Source organism: Crocodylus porosus, unplaced genomic scaffold (assembly GCF_001723895.1).
Source record: "Crocodylus porosus isolate Cpor-Errol unplaced genomic scaffold, CroPor_comp1, whole genome shotgun sequence".
Taxonomy (NCBI): domain Eukaryota; kingdom Metazoa; phylum Chordata; order Crocodylia; family Crocodylidae; genus Crocodylus; species Crocodylus porosus.
In genome coordinates, this window is record NW_017728906.1 from 142,604,668 (window position 1) to 142,624,423 (window position 19,756).

Below are 19,756 nucleotides of genomic sequence, written 5' to 3' on the forward strand. Positions count from 1 at the left end.
AAATTCTAATAATTTAATGCTTGCTGTTAGGGGATCAATGTATGGTAGTGAATTTCAGGAATAAATGATCACAGTCTTGCCTAAGAATAGGGGGAAAAAATCAACAACCAAGAAAGTTATAACCGATTTTAAAAGACATACTGGCCACATCCACATGAGCAGGAACGTGTGGTTTTCAGTGCCTCAAAAGGCTTTGAGGCACTGCAAAATGCATGCAACACACATGAAAAGGTTCTCCATGCTGCATATTTTCAGTGTAGAGCTAAAATTAGTTACTGGGAAATCTTGGTGTCTAAATAAGAAAAGCAGAAAAAAAAGCAGGGTGGCATACCTAGCTGCAGCACGTGCCACCTGAAACCAGAGCCTGGCTGGCCAGAGCCATGCTGCAACTGCTGGCCAGGCTATGTGTGCCCGGATTGCCAGTGCTGCAGCCCCCAGGGCCCCAGGTAAGGCTGCTGGGGCCAGCCCAGGTGCTGACCCCAGCCTCCCTTACCCCACCTGGGGAATTTGCCATGTGCCAGAGCACACGTTCGGGGGTGCTCCCCAGGGACAAATAGCAGCAGCACAATTATGTGTCACTGCTATTTGTCCCCAAGGAAATGCCCATGCATGTTCATCTTGATGTGCCCACTGAAGAACTGAGAAATACCTTTGGGATGTAAAACACTGATAATTGTTTGCTTGTAAGGTTGCTGTAATCAGAAGTACTTCAATTACAATGCATATGAGTATATGTAGTTTTGGTGTGCAGAAGAAGTGGTGCTATATTTTAGTGTTGCTGCTTTTTTGTTTCTTTGACATTTCAGCGCTTTTGAACTGGTTAGCTATATTTTGTAACTGAGCTGAAAACTGCAGAGAAATGAACAAGAGACTATAGGTCTTAGGGGACATGAACATTTAGAGTTTCCTTTTAATCTTATTCCAAGGATGCTCCTCTGTCCTTCCTGTACTTTCCAATGTGATTGTTATGCTATTGTTAACCAGGCAAGAACTCAAATGCAAACTCCCCTCTAATGGCTACAGGAGCAGATGAAAGCCAAACTTTGGTACTAATCATATATTTGAAATTATGATACCATACTTACTGATATAGCAAATAATAAACAACAAGGTTGTTTGACTATCAGAGTCAAAGGTTTCTGATCTCTATGATAATTTCAACAATGAAATAAAAATATGTAGAAGAAAGCAGAAAGCACGGGGAGCATAAATCAAAATAAAAATAGAAGAAACCAGGAAAAGTATTTAGGGCTTATTAGTTCTTTGGATGGCTAAACTAAATATAAGGCAAAAAAAATACTAGAATACACTAAAAAAAGTCTAAAATACAAATCAAAATAAATGAGGTTTTTTTTTTATATTAGCTACTGTTTAGATACTGTACTGTACTGATATACAGGCATTCAAGCACATTTTTTTAAGACTATTGTGTTCCCACTAAAGAAACATTAGTTCTTTACAACAGCAACTTTTCAGAAGTGCGACAATTTCCAGTACCACATGTAATGCCTGTCCAGTTACCCAGAGTATCACAGGGCATGACTTTGTCTTCCAGCATCCCAGAAGACTCTGCTCCTCACTCCCCGACTCCCACACATGCCCCCAGGGAGTCTGTATGGCACTCCAAACTCTACTGCCTGAGAGAGGATAAGCTGGGCTTATAGATCAACATGTAGTCAATGCTCTTTCCCTATAAACAAGATTGTCTTTGCTGCCCAAGGAATAGGGCAGGAATTCGCCTTCAAGAGTCTCCTCCCAAGCCAAAAATATCTGTTCTTTTCACATCCGCATCACAAGCAAAGCTGGAGGGAGGGCTCTGAGGAGGGGGATGTTTCTGCCCAGTTTTGAGCCAGAGACCTTTGTGAGGAACATGTAATAGTTGCCAGACTACAGAAATCAAAGGAATTACATAAAATAAGGTCATCACCAGTCAAGAGCTAGTGAGTGGTTAAGCTTATAGCTGGATCTGTCAAAAGTTGGCTTTCAGCTTCTGTAAGTAGAAAATGCCATACTGTAGCTAAGGAGAAACTCTTCAGTACCTCTCCTGAAGCAAAGGCAACATGGGTGCTCAGTGGGGAGGTAGTCCAGCTGGAAAGTCCACATGCATTTGGTGCAGAGGCTGGCTACTGTAATTCATAAAAACCACAGCTGAAATGAATGGAAGTCCCTTCAGCCCCCTCCTGAAGTAGAGCCAGTGTTGCAGCCCTCTTCCCACTGCTGGCCTCTCATGGGGCAATGGAGTGAGTGAATCATGGTGCCAGTAGGAGTATGGCACACAGTGGGCCTGCTGCACTGGTCTTCAAGAAATTCTCTATGTCCATTTTCCTAAACTCCTCTTTCCACATGGCTTCACTAACTAATTCATTAAAAATATCCTTTAAAAATAAAAAAGCAAAACCCAAAACAAACAAAAATTTTAACCATAGCTTTGTTTGTTCCTCCATTTAGGTGAAAATGAATTGACTTACAACTATGGTTATTTTCTATGGTGTCCTCATTACTTTCTAAAACCAAGTCATTTGGATCAGAAGCCACAGGTTGAGCAGGTGACAGGGATCCATTCTGGCCTGGAAGTGAAGCTGATCAGATTTTCTGGCAATAGAAGTTGTGAACAGGTGAGGCATGGCTCTGCACTCCCAGCACAAGAGGAGCGGGGAAGTCCCTGGTGGTTTCTTCAGACAGCTAGCTAATTGATACTTTCTTCTGTGCTTGGCTGTCCTCATAAACCTCTGAAGATGCGGGCTCCTGCAAAGTATTTTGGTATCTGCATTCGAAAGTGCCAGCAGTACAGGCTTTGTGGCATTAAAGATGAACAGGTGTTTGAACAATGCCATGTGCATTACTTGTCACATTTTTGTGGCACTGCAATTTTCACAGAAATTGTTAGGACTTCAAATGAATGCTTTTATACTCCTGGAATAGGACATTCAGCTTGGGGCAATTTTTCAACGAAAAGATACTACTACCCTTACATGCTATCTATAGGGGGAAAAAATGGAGATTCGCTATTTATATATACATATATAATTGAAAAATACTATGAGCCGTTCTAAATGAATCAGAGAATATTTTCAAGGGACACATCTACATAAGACTAATTTTACTGCGTATTAGCGTGGTAGGCAAAACCCATGCTAATGAGCTAATGCACAGCAGATTTAATCTAATGCACATTAACATCATGAAAGGCCATTTATTTGCATTGATGTGCAATAGTGCTGATTACAATACATTAAGTTAGTACCTGTCATTACAGGTCCTAAACTTAATGCGCCATAATTACAGCTCATTAATTAACATGTAGGCATGCCCAAGGTAACTTAAACAAAGTATGTAAAGTTGTTGATGTGTTTAATGGAGGAGGGAAGAGTTCAGACTGTTCTGCCTGCAGAGGGGTTTAAAAATCTCAGGGACAGAATCCAAAAAATAAGGCTTAGACAAAAAAAAGTAGTCAAAACCATTCCATTTAAAGACTAGTAAGCATATGGAAGTTGCTTAGAGAAACTAGTGAATCATATAGCCTAAATAAGCTTAAAAGACAGTTAAACATTTTTATGAAGTAGTGGGTTGAAATATACGGCAGGTTGATATGGTTGAGATAAGTAAAAGGGACATATTTGTTTTTACACAAGATTGTCTCAGTGATATTTTTTAAATGTCTCTCCTTCAATGACTTTTTTAAAGTTTCTTTTTCTGTTCCCTTCATCAAGGTCAAGTGTCCAGGAAAAGCCCTAATTTTCACTGTCTTCTAAATTTAATAGTATCTTATCCAGGAAAAAGCAAAAGTTGCCATCTATGGATCTCAGGCCTCAGAATCATGTTTTTTTCATAATACTGGATAGTGTTTTTTTCATAATCTGGGCTTTTTCCTCCATGTTTTGTTTCCCTGGGATGCAATCTGTAAAGTGGGCTAGGACACAATCTAGGCTGGTCACATTAAATATATTTTCATGATATTTTTCCATTGTTGCTATCACTGGTGGAGCTCTATTCCTGGTTGCACACATTAAGTGGCTGTAGGTGGCCCAAACCAGAAGAGGGCTAAATGATCAAGCATTTAAAATGCAGTAGCATTACTACTACTACTGTTACTATTAGTGGACCTATGCCCTTATAGATAGCACTGGTTGGACATGGTTCACAAAAGAGTACAGACACAGATTCAGGTCAAAGTTTTCAAAACCAAGAGCCAAAGCGAGGCTCTTGTCTGATTTTCAAAATGCTAAGCACCTAATAACTGTGACTGACCTCAGATCTATAAAGTAACAGCTTTTTAAATCTATTTAAACAAGCACCACCAGACCTAAAATTTTATTATAAAATAATAGATTTCTGTCCTGGAGCACGACCTGAAACGTTAAAAGAGCAAATGCTTCTGACTCCCCTTTAAGCCATTTTCTGACAAGTTTACCATCTCCTTTTTCTAGAAGTCAATTTTTCTTTATGAAAAATAAGATTCTGATATTACTTTTCACATTTTCCCCTTCCCCCTTACACCTGACTCATTTGAAAAAACAAATCCCATTTCTCTATTTTATAAGGAAAAAAGTATACCCATTCCAATACACCTCACGGTAAAATCAATGATAAAACAATAATTGATTTCACGGGGAGCAAATTGCAATAACAAAGGGCGAATCTCTCTGTATCTGTATGGACCTTGTTGTAGGTTTTAGTCTATAAGATGTACTAAGTATATTCTTCAGTATTCATTTTATTACTTAGTTAACAGGAAGCAACAAATGGATACTACTCTGCTTTTTAATTCCACATGAAAAAGGGATACTCTTGCTGTTTTTATATCTATATGTAATTTTTTTGCACCAAGAAAGATTCATGCAAGTACCTCCTGCTGATATTAAGCAATTCAATTCCTGAATTGAATTCATCTGAGCCAATCGCATGAGTTGTTTTTTGATGAATAGGACCCCTCATCTAGAGATGATGACAAATGCAAACTTCGGAATAGGTCCTTGCATTATTACAAAAATAAGCAGTAGGAATGGTTGACTAAATTTGCTTACTAGTCTTCTTGCATTTTGACCTTCGCCTGACTTGATGTGCACAGCATGCTGCTGCACAGAGTGCAATAGTAGGAACTAGGTTTTTTAATCATTTTCTAAAAAGGCACCTGTTTTGTTTAGATTAGGAAAAAAAATCCTAATCGTATATTTTAGTCTTTTGAGATTCTACTTCATTTTCAGGTCTGTTTATGTATACAAAAGTCTGGAGATGCTGTCCCTTCTTAGCATACACAACAGAGAAACTTAGATCCATGTTCATACAGTTTCATTAAGAAAAAAAATCAAATACTGCATCTTTATACAGATCAATGTCCAATTATAAGCTGAGAGTCACTGTGGTAAAAGGTCAGGAAAAAATAATCTTTCTGGCATTTATTACTTGGAAAACAAGGTCCTGTGTGAGGTCAACCCTCAAATATATACAGAATAAATTATACTGCAGCGCTCTAAATATTCTACACAGCAAAAATTATATTGCAATCTCAACATGATCAGAAAAATGAAGCAGAGCATGTATTTGCTGATGAATATACTACAGATCAGACTATGCTAGAGGCAAAAATCTAGTTCCAATTAATCACCAATTAATAAAAATCTTATAATGTATGTCTGCTTAATTATAAATATAGTTTCTCATTAAGAATGGCTTAATTAATCAGATTTTAAATATCCTAACTCTGTGAATCATCTTCCATAGAAGAAACTAAAATGACTAACAGGTATGTGAAGTAAATCCAAAATAACTCAGTTGTGTATTTCCTCGCTGCTTATGTGAATACAAGCAAAACACACAAACACAGATATGGCTGGAGTATTCAGTTTGGCTGATATTGTTAAGAAGTGTTGTGTTGTTTTTAAAGGACATTGCAGCTAGTTAAAATGCATTTGGAAAGAATGAAATGGACACCGATTTTGAAGAAATAAACATGCTTATTTGTCACAATGTATGCAAGACCACTAGCACCACCCTAGAAAAAAACTATTTTGGTAACTACGCAGATACCTATTTGAGATGCTGAGGGTGTGAATTAAATAATTATACTGAAAAATAACGTTCTGCCATTTATTGATACTTCACTTCTTATGTTGCTATTAATAGTAAAATCAATACTACAATAGGAAAGTCCAGTTATGAACTAAACTTCTTTCTCATCTACTTTTATGATCACCAAATCTTTTCCTTTTTCTCTCTCCAGACTAAATGAAGAATGGATAGGACTGATTATTGTTTTATCTGTTGTAGATGATGAATCTGATGATTTGAATTTGCAAAGCATGCCTGGGCAGAAAGACTGTACACAATATATTACTGGCAACGTCCCTGAAGATAAAGTATAGTCATTTTGGAAAACTACTATTTTTTTTTAATATTATTTTAATCTACTTTGGGGTAAAAATAACAAACAATACTGCAGTTTCAATGCATGATTATACTGCAAGATATTGAAAGTTTTTACTCTGGTTTGGCTATAAGATTTATTATTTTCTCTAATGGTATTATCAATGGACTATTCCTGCAACTGTTGTACTAATAGGTTTACAATGACTGCTTAAGCTTTATACTTTGTAGGCATTGGAGACTTCACTCACCTGGTTCGAGCGGCTGGCTTTTAGTTGAAGCAGTTTTCATCTTGAGTGCCTCCCTAACAGACATGTCACAGCAGGAGCCTTTGTTAGTGTCTTGGTCACTGTCAGCCTGATCACTATCCCCATGCCCGCTGTCCCTCAAGCTGGCTCTTTCTGGGTCCTTGAACGTGGAGCTACTGAAATACATATTGAGAGAAAGAGAAGAGAGAGAGAGAGAGAGTTGTATTTACTTGTTCCAATTTGAATTGTACTCTCTGGCAAAGCAATTTTGACAAGAATGCAAATGGGGAAGCCGAGAAAGTTATTTAATAGGCCTTACCTTTGAACAAACTGCTGCCTGCTGCCCATGTAATTGGGCTCTGCGGGAAAATTGTCTGTCTGTGAAAGAGAAGGAAAAAAATACGTATAGTTGTACACTGGACAAATCTCCTGCAGAGCAACAAGATTTCCTAGAGGAGAAATGATTAATAATTCAAAAATTCCCTTAATCTTCAGATTTGTACATTTTAATTAAATTGGAAAATGCTGGCATGTAATTATGTGCTCAGAACAATTAAATGATTCCGGTCCACAAATTACCTGCTAAAGTAAACAATGAGGCTCCAATAAGTGGCAGTCTCTGTTAGTAACCTGACAGATGACACAGTTTATGTTTTTTCATTAGTCAGATGTTAAGACTCATGGTTATTGAAGAGGAGAGGAAAAATTACCTAACTTTCGCATATTACAAAAGTGAATTATTCAATCATTCTAATTTTTAGGTATAATAACACCATCTTCTGAGATTCAGATGCCCTTACTGCTGTAATATAATTTCACGGGAACAGCTACATTGTTCTTGAACTGGGGAGGGGAATAGGTTGTTTAAGTCTGTTTGTGTTTGTGGCTTATGGGTCTTTCCTTTTAAATACTGTTGGAAACAAATACAAGTACTACATATGTTGCTCTTGCCTTTCTAATTAATTTTCATCAGTATTAATAGAAGTTTCAAACAATGAGATTGTATATAAACAAGAACATAAAGTGATTGTTGTTGCTAAGTATTTTTTTTAAAAAGGAGATAATTTATGAAATCTGTGATGGTATATTTTTAGCAGCATGAGCTAAGTAACTGTAGAAGCAAGAGTATTTACTGCATACAGACCAACATGGAGTTCTGCCAGAGGGAACTGAATTCCCCTTGTATCATCAACTAAAGTTCTTTGGGAGAAAGAGAGACTGCATCTTTCACAAAACTCCATATACTGTACAGTCATACACGTCACTTCTTGCAGCTGACCTACTGACAAAGCTTCTACTGTTTTCTGCATCACTTCATATCATGCCATTATGCTCCGCAGAAGCTATGAGTTTGCAACAGCACCTAGAGCATAAGTATCAGTAACACAGAGAGCACTCAATTAATGAAGCAGAAGGCCCAAGGTAAGGTTTAATGTTGCACGACAAGTGTTTACATAAATGACTGGTCTCTTAAATATTTGTTTTCTCCCCTCCCAACTTTATTTCTTAGGTTTGTTGGGGTTTTTTATGTGCAAATTTATGAATGTCCACCATTATAAGGATTACTAACTGCTGTGAACAGGACTGCATGGGATACTGGCAGTTTAGAAAAATGTGACCGCATGTGTAAAACCTACTGTTCTATGTTGCTTGCTACAGACCACAGTCAAGCAACTCTCATTCTTAAAAGAATGTACAAAATCAGACTTGGCTCTCTTCCTTGTGTATCTTAAGTGATTTAAAATAATCCTACAAATTATTTGTTTTTGTAAAAGAGATGTTCCCATCCACCAGTTAATAAAGATTATTTATACTGTGCTTCTTACTGCTTGTTAAGTCTTTGGCACAGACAGTTGGTATTATCAGGCACTTTGTGTTAAGATTCTCAAGCAGTTTCTAATTTCAGATCTGGAGTGTGTATCACTGCATATGTTGTTTTAAAAATAATTGGATTTTGCACATGTGTGAATTTTCTTTAGGATATATAGCAATGAAAGCCATATGCCTGACAGTAGAATCGGACTTTACTCCTCTGTTTTCAAAACACTGCATAAAATGTTTAGTCTTGTGATTCCAAATGACTTTTGTGGTCTTAAGATTGCACAGGACTATCAAATGCAGGGCTCTGTGTGTACTTACAACAGCTGATTTTATTAGGATTTAAATGGAATGGTATTAGGGGACAATTCATGGGTATAACCTATGAAAAGAGGAAACATTTTAGACCACACATGTCCAATGGGCACCCCAAGTAGTGTGCAACCCACAAGTGGTTAACATGTGGCCTCTGGAGTCCCACCTGGCTGCTGCTGCCCTTTTTAATTCAGCTGCAGCAGTAGCCATCGTCTCAGAGCTCCGCTTCCTCCCGGTGTATGCCCCTCCCTGAGGGGGCAGGACAGCATGGTATGGCATGGCACAGCCCACAGTTCCAGAGTATTTGGCATCCTGGAGTGCCCATGAGACTTGGTGCCATAGGAAAGCCTGGTGGCAGGTGAAGGTGAGGTGGGGTAATACTCTGCATGAGTGAGTGCCCAACCATGCATGTGTGGTGCAACAGAGTAGGAGAGGGCCACCTTCGTGGATATTGCAATACCCACCTGCATACCCACCTGCAGGCACATGTGGGGCATACAGACCTTACTAGCACTGTCCCCATGGTATTCAGCCCCTGCTAATGCAGCCCCTGCTTTGAGGTTGGACAGCCCTACTCTGCAAAGCTAGATCTCAGAAGTCATGGGTTCTAGTCACAACTGTCTGCCACTGGCACTCTGTGACCTTGGGCAAGTCCTTAGAGCTAGCTTTTCAGAAGTTCTCAGAGCAAGAATCTTTTCAAAAGTACTCTAAAAAAAGAAGTTGCAGGAAATCAAGCTAAATCTATCAAAGTACATGGTACCCAAGTGGGAGCTGTTTGGTGCTTGGCTCTTTAGAAAACCTGACCTTGCTCACCTAATACAGGACAAAAACCTTTTTTTACTTTTTTATGTATACAGTATTAAGCTCATCCCTTAACAAATAACTTCTAATGTATTCACATCAATGATACTGTTTAAAAATAGGCCTTTAAAGGCATAACAATAAAAATCATAATTAAGGAAGACATATTTAAATATTTTTATAGTTTATGCAATCACTTAAATATTCATACATACACCAAAAACAACCTTAATTCTTCTCTCATGTCACTGCCAATATCAGCGTATAGAAAAGAAACCCAGTTATGGTCTCCTACTCTGCAACATCTACATTTCCATTATGGTCTACACATATTAATGAATTACCATGTATCCTCCCAGCATACATGACCTGTAGACCCTACCAAAAACTAACTTCCAATTTCCATTCATTCCCAACCACTATTGGGCAAAGGAAACAACCTCTTACTCTTACTTACATAAAAAGTTCCTGTAATCACAAACTACTTAGGATGAAAGGTTACCCAGAAGAGGTTACTCAGACTCAAAAAAACTAAAGCTACATTGTTTACTTTTGACATGGACCACAAAACCAATTATCATTTCTGTTATCATGCTCCAATTGCAAGAGATGCTATTTTGCAGATGTAGATCATATTTTAACTTCAGCTTAAACCACCCCACATGTATCACCTCCCAAAAATGCCCTTTTCAATTTGTTACCTAAATTCTTATAACTTCACTCATCGCTCTCAAGAGATATCCAACTTCTCATATTTGTCTCCCTGAGAAAAATCCATTCCTTTCCCAAGGCTAGTATGTTACTTAATTACAGGAAGAAAAAGAGGAGCAACGTTATTTAGTACATATTTAAATTCCATTTATATTTCATAGGCTCAGAATTGATTTTTCATCAAAATTTTGCTCTCTTCATGCAATATCTGTAGTTGAACTGACTCCTAGCACAAAAGTTAGAGAAGTCCCAGAGCCATACTATGCTGGTATGTATTTTGTCCTCCTAAGCGTATATTCTGCCTATGCTCCCTACAGCCTTCAGTGCCAAAAGGGACAAGAATGTGTAGTGTTCAAGGAACTTGCCAGATTTATATAACCTAGGGATTTGCCTATCCAAAAGGAAACATAATACATTTTTTAAATAAGCTTTCTCCACTCTTTGGGCTGCCAGAAAAGCAGAGGAGAGCCAGGGTAGGATCAAAGATCTGATCTAAGATTTACAAAATGTCTAGTATTGTAAATATTATGGTGTAAGCATAATTCTGATAGATGGTAATTGGGCACAAGGAGGCACATTATTTTTTTTTAATATTGGATATAATGCTTAATATATACACATTTAGAGACAGTTTGAGAGTATTCATTTTCCTTCTTCTAAATATTCGGGGGGTTAACTAACATTCTTTGATACATATACATTGAATATAAATATTAAAGTGCACTTGGTACTCCTCACGTATTTAATCTAGTGTAAGTAGTGAAAATAATGTCTTCAGATAAATAAAGTTTTCCTATGCCAAGTTTAAGGGGCGAGAAAAGTAGGGTTTAAACTGTAATTGCAATCTTAACTACAGAGCTGCTACTGAAAATTTCCATACTCAAAGTAATTGTTACTGACTTGCAGCTCAATAATACTTTGACCAATTTTCTTCATACTGTACACTGCAGAAAAAACAAACAGGTGGGGGTCATCCTAAAATATGTCCATTGCTACAAAAGAATAAACATAATTATTAGATAAACCACTAATACCTGAATAGCTGGATGTAGAATCTTCCTCCTTTATTTCCATAAACATAAACCTTACCATACAAACTAGTGGAAAACCCACATCAGTGATAAGCTATATCAGGGTACTGTAAGCTGCAAGCAACCACAAGAGGGCAAAATGCTTACATATACTGCATATCCATTAATGATAAAGTTGAGAGGGTGGGAGTTTCCAAGAAGACTAAGGGAATTAGACACTGAACTTGCATTCAACTTCAGAGAGATTTGGATACCTTAATTCTTTATGTTGATTTGACAATCCCAGCCTTACTGAATAGTCAGACATTTAAAAAAAGGTTTTTCATATATGTGTGTGTGCATATATATAACCCCCTTGAAAGATATTCTATGTTTTCATTAAACTTCATTGGAATAATTTCAGCAGATGCATTAATCACATCATTTTATACTGCACAACTGTAGTTCTAAGAAAACTATTGCTTTTGAAAAAGCTATTACCTATAAAAAAAGCCTTTCTGTTGCACTCTGAATACCCAGATTTTTCTGGGTGATTAAAGTGATAGACATTATTAGTACAATATCTTATGTCTATATTACTTACTAACTTTTGAACTCAGTTACATGGAACAGATTGATTTTTCCAGTTTCACAAATTTACATCATACGAACCAAGGATGAGACCACGAGTGCTGCTGTCACATAAGCACATCAATCCAGTTGAACTGTAGAAGTCACTGGAAATACCCCAGCAGAGAATTTGGTCTCTATTTTTTTGAGCTACGATACTACAGTCTTCTTAGGAACTGGCTATTGCCTCATCCATTATGGGACGTTATGGTAAGACCATAATGATTTGTTGGAGGTAAAAGCAGAGACATGCATCTATAAAGTGTAAAATGTTTAATGAAAATATTTGTGAGGTGCTCTTTCAGTATGGAGAACTGTATCTTAACAGCCCATACCTCTTCTTTCAAAGGAAAGGCTGTGTTTTTATAGCTTCATCTCATGGATCCAATAAAACTGATCCACTTCCAAATGGTCTTGAGAAAGAATAATATATAATATACCAATTTATTGAGTATTCATATTTCCTACCCTTGGCAGTTCCTACAGTGGCCTCTAAAAAACCTCATCACTGGCCTGCCTTGTCATCACAGAGGACCATGGTATACATATGCAATATCAGTAACACAACTATATTCTTTATTCATAAAATTTCTCAAGGATTTGAGTCTGTGTGTGGAATGCAAAATTCTTGGAAGAGTACCACCCCCAAAAACTGGTATTTTGAGTCAGCCAAATATTTTGGTCAACATGTGAATTCATCCCTTCCAAAAAACTGTAAATTCTTTAACAAATTTACAGCCTTTTAGAAAATTTAGTTCAGAATTACTATTCTATTACATTTTTTTCAACGGTTTTGTGCAGGAAGGAAGTAAAAGGACAAACTAAAAACCTACTAAGTATGATATGAGCAAATCTACATGAGACACTTTACTGCACAGCAGACTAATTTGTTGCTCAGTAAAGCATCACCATCTACATGTACATGGTAATTAGGGTAAAGTAGACTAATTTACCGCACTGCTGGATAGTCCTGTCAGATACAAGTGGTATCCGGCAGTGCAGTAAATTACTGCGTTTAAACGCACATGTAGACTGTTAGTTGGGTTGAACTATATTCAGTTGCACTAGATGCATGTGTAGATGTGCCCTGTGTGTGTATATCAGGATTTTATAAAGCAAAAAGTTTGTGCATCTGGTATACATGTGCAAACAGTTCCTCTGATAATTCTGTTTTCTGGGAAACCATTTGCTGGTCACCCTTGTGAGAACAAAATGTAGTAGATAGGTTCAACAATTGTTTCATATAATTAGAATTTTCCACACAGCCAATGCATAAAGGGGCAAAGATGGAATGGAAACAATGGGACTCCTTTACCTACCCTACATACTATGGTTTCTTCACCAGGTTCAAATGCACTGGTACAGAGTAGTGACTACCCCCTTTCTGACACAGGCTCAGTGAAGGTCAAAAGTTCCCACACAGAACACAGCAGGAGAGCTGCTATGCTGGGGAATAGATTAACTAACCCAAGGGCTATAATGAAGTGTCATGCCCTACACTCAAGTAAGCAGATTAATAGCACTAACCCATCTTGCCACCAGTTACTAAAAACAAAAGTAGAGTTACTTTGAGCTGGATTCATCAGTTTCACTGATTAAAAATGACAAATGCATTGGGCTAGAGAGGGATCTAGCAGTGTACACAGAAATGTTACTAAGAAGCTAGTGACAAAGAAGCTAGTCCTAGAAAACTGTATATTGTACATCATGGAACTCACCTGCATACACTCATGTTATGCTATGGGGTTTCAGTACACCAGTACCATTACTGAGTAACACTCAGTTTTCAAGTTTAAACTAATACATATACACATTTAAAAGTCTTTTAGTTAGGTTTAATTAGTTTACTTGCAAAAGAGATTAATTTAAGAAAAAGGGGAAATATTTTAAACACAACTGGATAAAGCATCAAATGAAGAATTACAAGGCTTAATTTCAGTGTTGAGGGAGGTCCCGAACTAATAATTATTTTCTGTTTCTAATTTCTATAAAACTATGAACACAAGGAATATAGATGATGAAATCTTCTCCAGTTGAAATGACTTTTTAATGTTTTGTAGAAATGAATTTCCAAGATGGCTCTAGGGATTCTATTCTTTCACAAAGATCGTTGGAAAAAAGAGAGCATCCCATATATTCTACATGGTTCAAGAATACACCACCCTTCCCCAGTGGAACAATAAAGAAAATCTAGAGATTTCCTTTCCCAGAGACATCTTCTCTGAGTTTAATAACAGAAAAGAAATGACATGTGTCAATGTTAGAAATCCAGAAACTTCTTTGCATATGGGAAGATCCAAAATTCAAAGGGCCCAAACTTTACCTCTACATTTTTAATGCAGAGAATTCCAGGCTAGGTATGCAATTATTTTTACTGGTGCAAATTTGGAAGATGGCACATATGTAGAGTTTGGATAACTATAATTTCAGAATTGCTTTGTCAATTCAAACTATTGTTATGCTGAACTTCTGCAGTCTGAAATTCACTATTGCTTAGTTTCAAAGTAGCTTATGTAAGACAATTAGAAAAAGAAGGCAGAATTTTCCAGCTTTCGATTAAACAGCTCCCCTTGAAAAAATTAGTCTGAAAACAACAAAACTGCAGAAAATTTTAAAGAAAAACAGCGTTCGAGTATTCCAGATTACTTATACCCAAAAATATTTGTCCTATTAGAAGAAGAATTGTATTAAAATCCAAAAAAGATTTAACATTAATCAGATTTATGAATTTCAGGCTACTAGAATATTCATTTTTTTCTCAGAATTACAAGAACAAGTATCACATTTTCAGAAATGATTCAGTGCAGGTCTATTTTATGTAGGTGTTCATAGCTGAAACTATAATAAAGCAAAATGTCTTTGCTGACTCTAACATCTTTTTAATTAAACATTACTAGAAAATGAAATGAAACATCTCTCCCCTTTACCCAACTGCCACTTAGTATCTTGTTCAAGCACCTTCCAGTTTTTTCTCTAAAAACTGTAATTCCAGGTATTTTTCCTCTCCTATGAACAACAAAGATCTGATATGTTGGCAATCACTTCACGAAACAAATGAAGTATTCTGCCAAATCTAGTTTTGCAAGGGCAACTACTTTCATTTTGTTAGAAACTGTCTGAGACAGTACATTTTTTCACAAAAAAAATTTGTAGTAAGATTGCTGCTGAGTATGTTTACTTGGCCTGAAGACTTAGTTTTCAATTTGAGTCTAAAAACTTCAGATGTTTTCCATTAACAGAAAGTACTGGCCCAACAGGAAACAATGAGTTGGACATAAATCACTAATGAAGCATTTTACTTATTTGAAGGACAAAATTAAAAAGCCAGGCGATTCTAGCCATTCTAAATAAATCTAAGGCAATTGTCCTATTTCATCTTTTTCTGGAAGTGCATCTTTGAGGCATGTTTTATATGACATACAAAAAAAGCTTCTACTGACTGTAAAATTAATTTCTCTGTTAAAAGAACCTCACTGTGTTTATATTAAATTTTAATATAAGATGTAACATTGGGCAAAAGTACTTTCACATTAAGAAACACACAACAGCAAAAATAATAAAATAACCATAGGATGATGGCTACTACCAGCTTCTGCGCTTGGTGCAGTTTTTGAAAGGCTACCCATGGCCCTCATTCCTTTCTTTCTGTCTCACTCAAAGGAAGCAGTATTATTATAACAAAGCTACAGGTTGCTTAAACCTATGGACATTCCCCTTCCCCCCCGAAAAAGAACAATCAGAAGAATAAGTGCTATCCACCTCTCCAACCATCTGATTTAAGAATCTGTAACTGAAAGAACATAGGTTCACTTGGCCAAGTCAGTCTCCCATCCGTATAGTATCATTTGTTATTTGCCAAATTCTGGCAACAGTCTATTCACAAACACATAAGGCATACGTGGCAGGATTTTATTACCCTTTGTACACCTAAATGTCATTTTGGAACTTACACACAGTTTGCAGTTCTCTTACCCATGTACTGTAGATACATAAGTGTACGTGCAAAACCTGAGCAGAGGAGCAGGAGCCTCTAGCCTGGAACCTCTGGGTGTGTTAAACCTTATTCGCAAACCGCAGGCAAATTCCCAGCCTTGTCTATGGCTGATACCCAATGCTTCTGAGGAAAGAAAAAAAAAGAGAGAAAAACCTAGACACCCATAGCACACAAGAGAGGAAGATATTCCTTCCTTGCCACACATCGTGACCAGAAAAGCACAGAAGCATGGGATAACCAGGTACGCTCCACTCTGCAACCTGGGAACACAAATCTATGTATCACATACTCTAAAGAGAGAGCCAGAACTCCCTTTTCTATCTTCTCATCCCCTCCATCAATTTTATACCAGCTCCTTTAATCTTCATTTTTAACCAAGCTGATTATGATTCTCCTGCAGCTGAGTATGGTCCTTTCCTATTTCTTATCTTCTCTGGGATGCTAAGCTCTTTTCATGGTTTCTGAATGATGCTTTGGGCGGTCTCTTTGTCTGTGCTTGTGGCCGGAATCTCCTGGGCCTTCCAGCTGTTGCTCTTCAAACCACACTCGTGGCACTGCTACTCTCAAATCAACCCTAGCCAATGATTATCCAACCTGTTACTGAAAACCTTGATGAAGACAACTTCCCTAAACAGTCTATTTCACTGTTTCATTGCTGTGATAGCAAAGTCTGCTATCCAATCTAAATCTTTTTCTGCTGCAGTTTAAATCCATTGTTAAGGATCCTGCCTTCAGCTTCAAGACAACTACCATGTCCTCTCTTAATTACCTTTTCTGCAAGCTGAACATGCTTAGTTCTTTCAAGTTCTCTTTGTAAGGCTTGTATTCAAACCATTTTATAATGTTGATCATCTGTCTTTAGACCCTAACTTGTTCCACATCTTTTTTTTTGGAAATCCAGAGCCTGGAACTGGATATAATATGCCAGATGAAGCCTAACAAGCCCTGAGAAGAGTGGAACTACTACCTCCCATATTTTATACCTAATATTGGTATTAGAATTGTTGAGGCAGTCTGAAACCCTGGTCGCCTTTTTGGAGATGCGTTGACTTAGTGATATGGAAGTTTCTACCTGGGAATATGAGGCTAGAACACATGGACTGTTCTCTTCCAGGACAGCATCCATCTCATTAAGCTACAAACCCAAGAGTTCATGCTTTCCATCCTGGTTTTGCATATTTTCCTCCCTTGGCTGCTCAGGGGACAAGCTTCAGCTGGAAAGGACTGTTTCATAATGCCTACCCTGGTGATTAAAACATTATGCTGGGTAGTCAAAGGATATGCATGTTCAAAACCTGTTTGGGTAAGGGGAACCGGGAACCCAAATTTCCCACTTTTAAGGCAAGTGCCCTAAACATTTAAAACAGGGGAGGTGTCTCCTCCTGTGGGGTGTAATACCCACTAACTATGTGTTCTTTTCTGGCTACAGTTTTGTAACTTATGAATGTACATTAGGCATACATAGCTGTGGCAAATGCAAAACCTACCATGTATATTTAATATACCTGAGTACAGTATGTGTCCAAGCTACACGGGTAATAGAGGATAACAAAACTGCAAATTGTGCGTAAGTGCCCCAAAGGCATATAAAAAATAACAGAACTCTGCCCAACAAAAATAGGAGTGTGGGGTATAAAAAAGGACTTGCAAGCATACAACCTAATCCATATCCATTGATTTTAGAGATAGTTAAATGGAGTTCTAAGACTGTAAAAGCTAAAAGAAAGGTAGTCTGACCTGGCCAGATTTTTTTTGGTTTCCCTCCTAAAGAAGTAGAAGACAAAGACAAGTAAAGATGAGGAAAAACAGATTTTCCCATCTGAAATAAAAAAACCCTGAGAGAAAGTCATTTCTTCAGAAACAGGTCTTTCCCACACTCCGAGGGAAAGCTCTCAGCCAACCATGCCAATTCTTATTTTTGTTTTAACATCCTCTGCAATAGAAGATGTAAGAGACAATCTTTGCAGCCACTGATAAAGAAAAGAATGTGGGAAACAAGTGGTAGCCTATCTTCAAGCCTCCTCTTTTACTGAAGTGGGATTTAAGAGAAAAGACTTCTCAGATCCAAATCTTATTTCCTTTTGCTGTGAGATGGATGTTTTTCATTAGCAGGTCTTAGAGTCTCATTTTGATTTGAGACAAAGAATCTAAAATGTGAGTATCCAATGAGAATACAAACAAGATGTATAAAAAAAAGCAAGAAAATATTTATTTAACTGTAACATGATTTTTAATGATGAACTACATTTTGGAGAAGGTGCAAGACATGCTATAGTAAGAGGTGCCAAATATCACACTATGTAAAGAGTTCCAGCTGAAAATACAATAGCTCTGCCTCTGCTATCATACAGTCAATAAATAAACATAATGAAATTCATGACACATTATTGCATTACTCTCTATTGCTTCTATTCATTTTAAAAAAAGATGAGCACATTTAAAATAATTCACAACATGTCAAATGCCTATGAGCATTGCAGTTAGACTGATGCTGTAAGAGGCATTTGTGAAGATCTTGGGAGAGGGTTTGATACGGCTTCTATCGAAGTTAAGATGGAAGTATGGAAAACAAGCACAATGACTACTTTAACTTACTGGTCCTGTTGTATCCCATATATTTACATTGCTCACCAAAGATCTGTACTGAAAATATGCTGTCAATAAAAACCACATTAAAAATCTTTTGAAAGAACTACCCTACCAATTAGACAGTTGCTGCATTCTATCGTTCCTGTTTTCCTGTCAATTTAATATACTGGATCATATTAACAGTACCGGCTTGTCAATAAGGCAGATCTGAATCCTATTAATGGAGTTATACCACCAGTATAATTGGCTTCCTATTTATTGAGCTCCCCAGTACTTGGAAAAGCTGTGAAATGGGATTATAAGGTTATGCTGCATACATCTGTCCCTATATTGTATAAATATATTAGGAATTGATCTCACTAGCTTAAGAAGCACCTGTCTAATCACTTCTTGCTCCGTTCGTTACATGGTCTTCAGACAACAAAACAGTATACTGTCACTGAGAGGACATTAAATCTTGCTCACTTATCACAACATGTTTCCTGCTTGTTCTAAGTAACCTGTAATTTTACAAGACTCTTTACCTGTATACCACACATGTAGGAGACAAGCTGGAGGATGCGTGTGTATTATCCCACCCACATGAGATAACATCTGTGCCAGGAGGAACATATTTAAGGAGTGAATACCTGAAGTACTCCATAATTTTAGTGCTTATTTAGCCCTGGTGCCATGCTGTATAATCTGGGTGTAATTGGAGCCTGTAAGTATAATCACAGTGTAACACAGACCCCTGGAAATAATTAATAAGAGGTACTAGTTCGCGCATAAAATAACAGTAAAAAGTTCAGCAAGTCGTCTATTTAATAGAAGCCTTAATGAAGTTGAACATTAGTTACTTTTAACCACATTCAATATTAAATAACTGCTTTGACTGGATTAGCAGAATATACAACAGACCATTAAATCTGATTATATTAAAAAAAAGAAAAAAACCTTTGGATAAAAAAATTGGAAAAAAAGAAAAAAAGTAATTGCATTAAAATCTACTTGGCATTAATGTTATCAAATTAACTCCATGAGTCTAACTTGCAAATATGAATTTGAAAACCATGGTCCAAAATAACAGTTAAAGGTCAATGAATCTGGTTTCCAATTATATTTTCTAGTAGCAGATGGGTGCAATGAAACCTCATGATTGAATTTGAAATGCTTTAATGAACCTTTTATCTATGGCTCTTGCCATACTGAGGCTACCTTAGCATTCCTAACAGGATATTATGTTTACTACAATTAACTGACTTAATTACAAATAACCAACTAGAATGATACCCACA

General features: G+C 37.1%; 1 protein-coding gene across 1 annotated transcript in view; it reads right to left on the bottom strand.

The window, feature by feature from the left end:
- The window catches only part of PCDH17 (protocadherin 17), a 110,841-nt gene that overhangs the window by 70,400 nt on the left and 20,685 nt on the right, over window positions 1-19,756 (bottom strand). The window contains exons 3-4 of the mRNA XM_019529824.1: window positions 6,931-6,989; window positions 6,615-6,787 (exon numbers count right to left, since the gene is read on the bottom strand). Of these exons, the coding sequence (XP_019385369.1) occupies window positions 6,615-6,787; window positions 6,931-6,989 (232 nt within the window). The remainder of the gene's footprint in view (window positions 1-6,614; window positions 6,788-6,930; window positions 6,990-19,756) is intronic.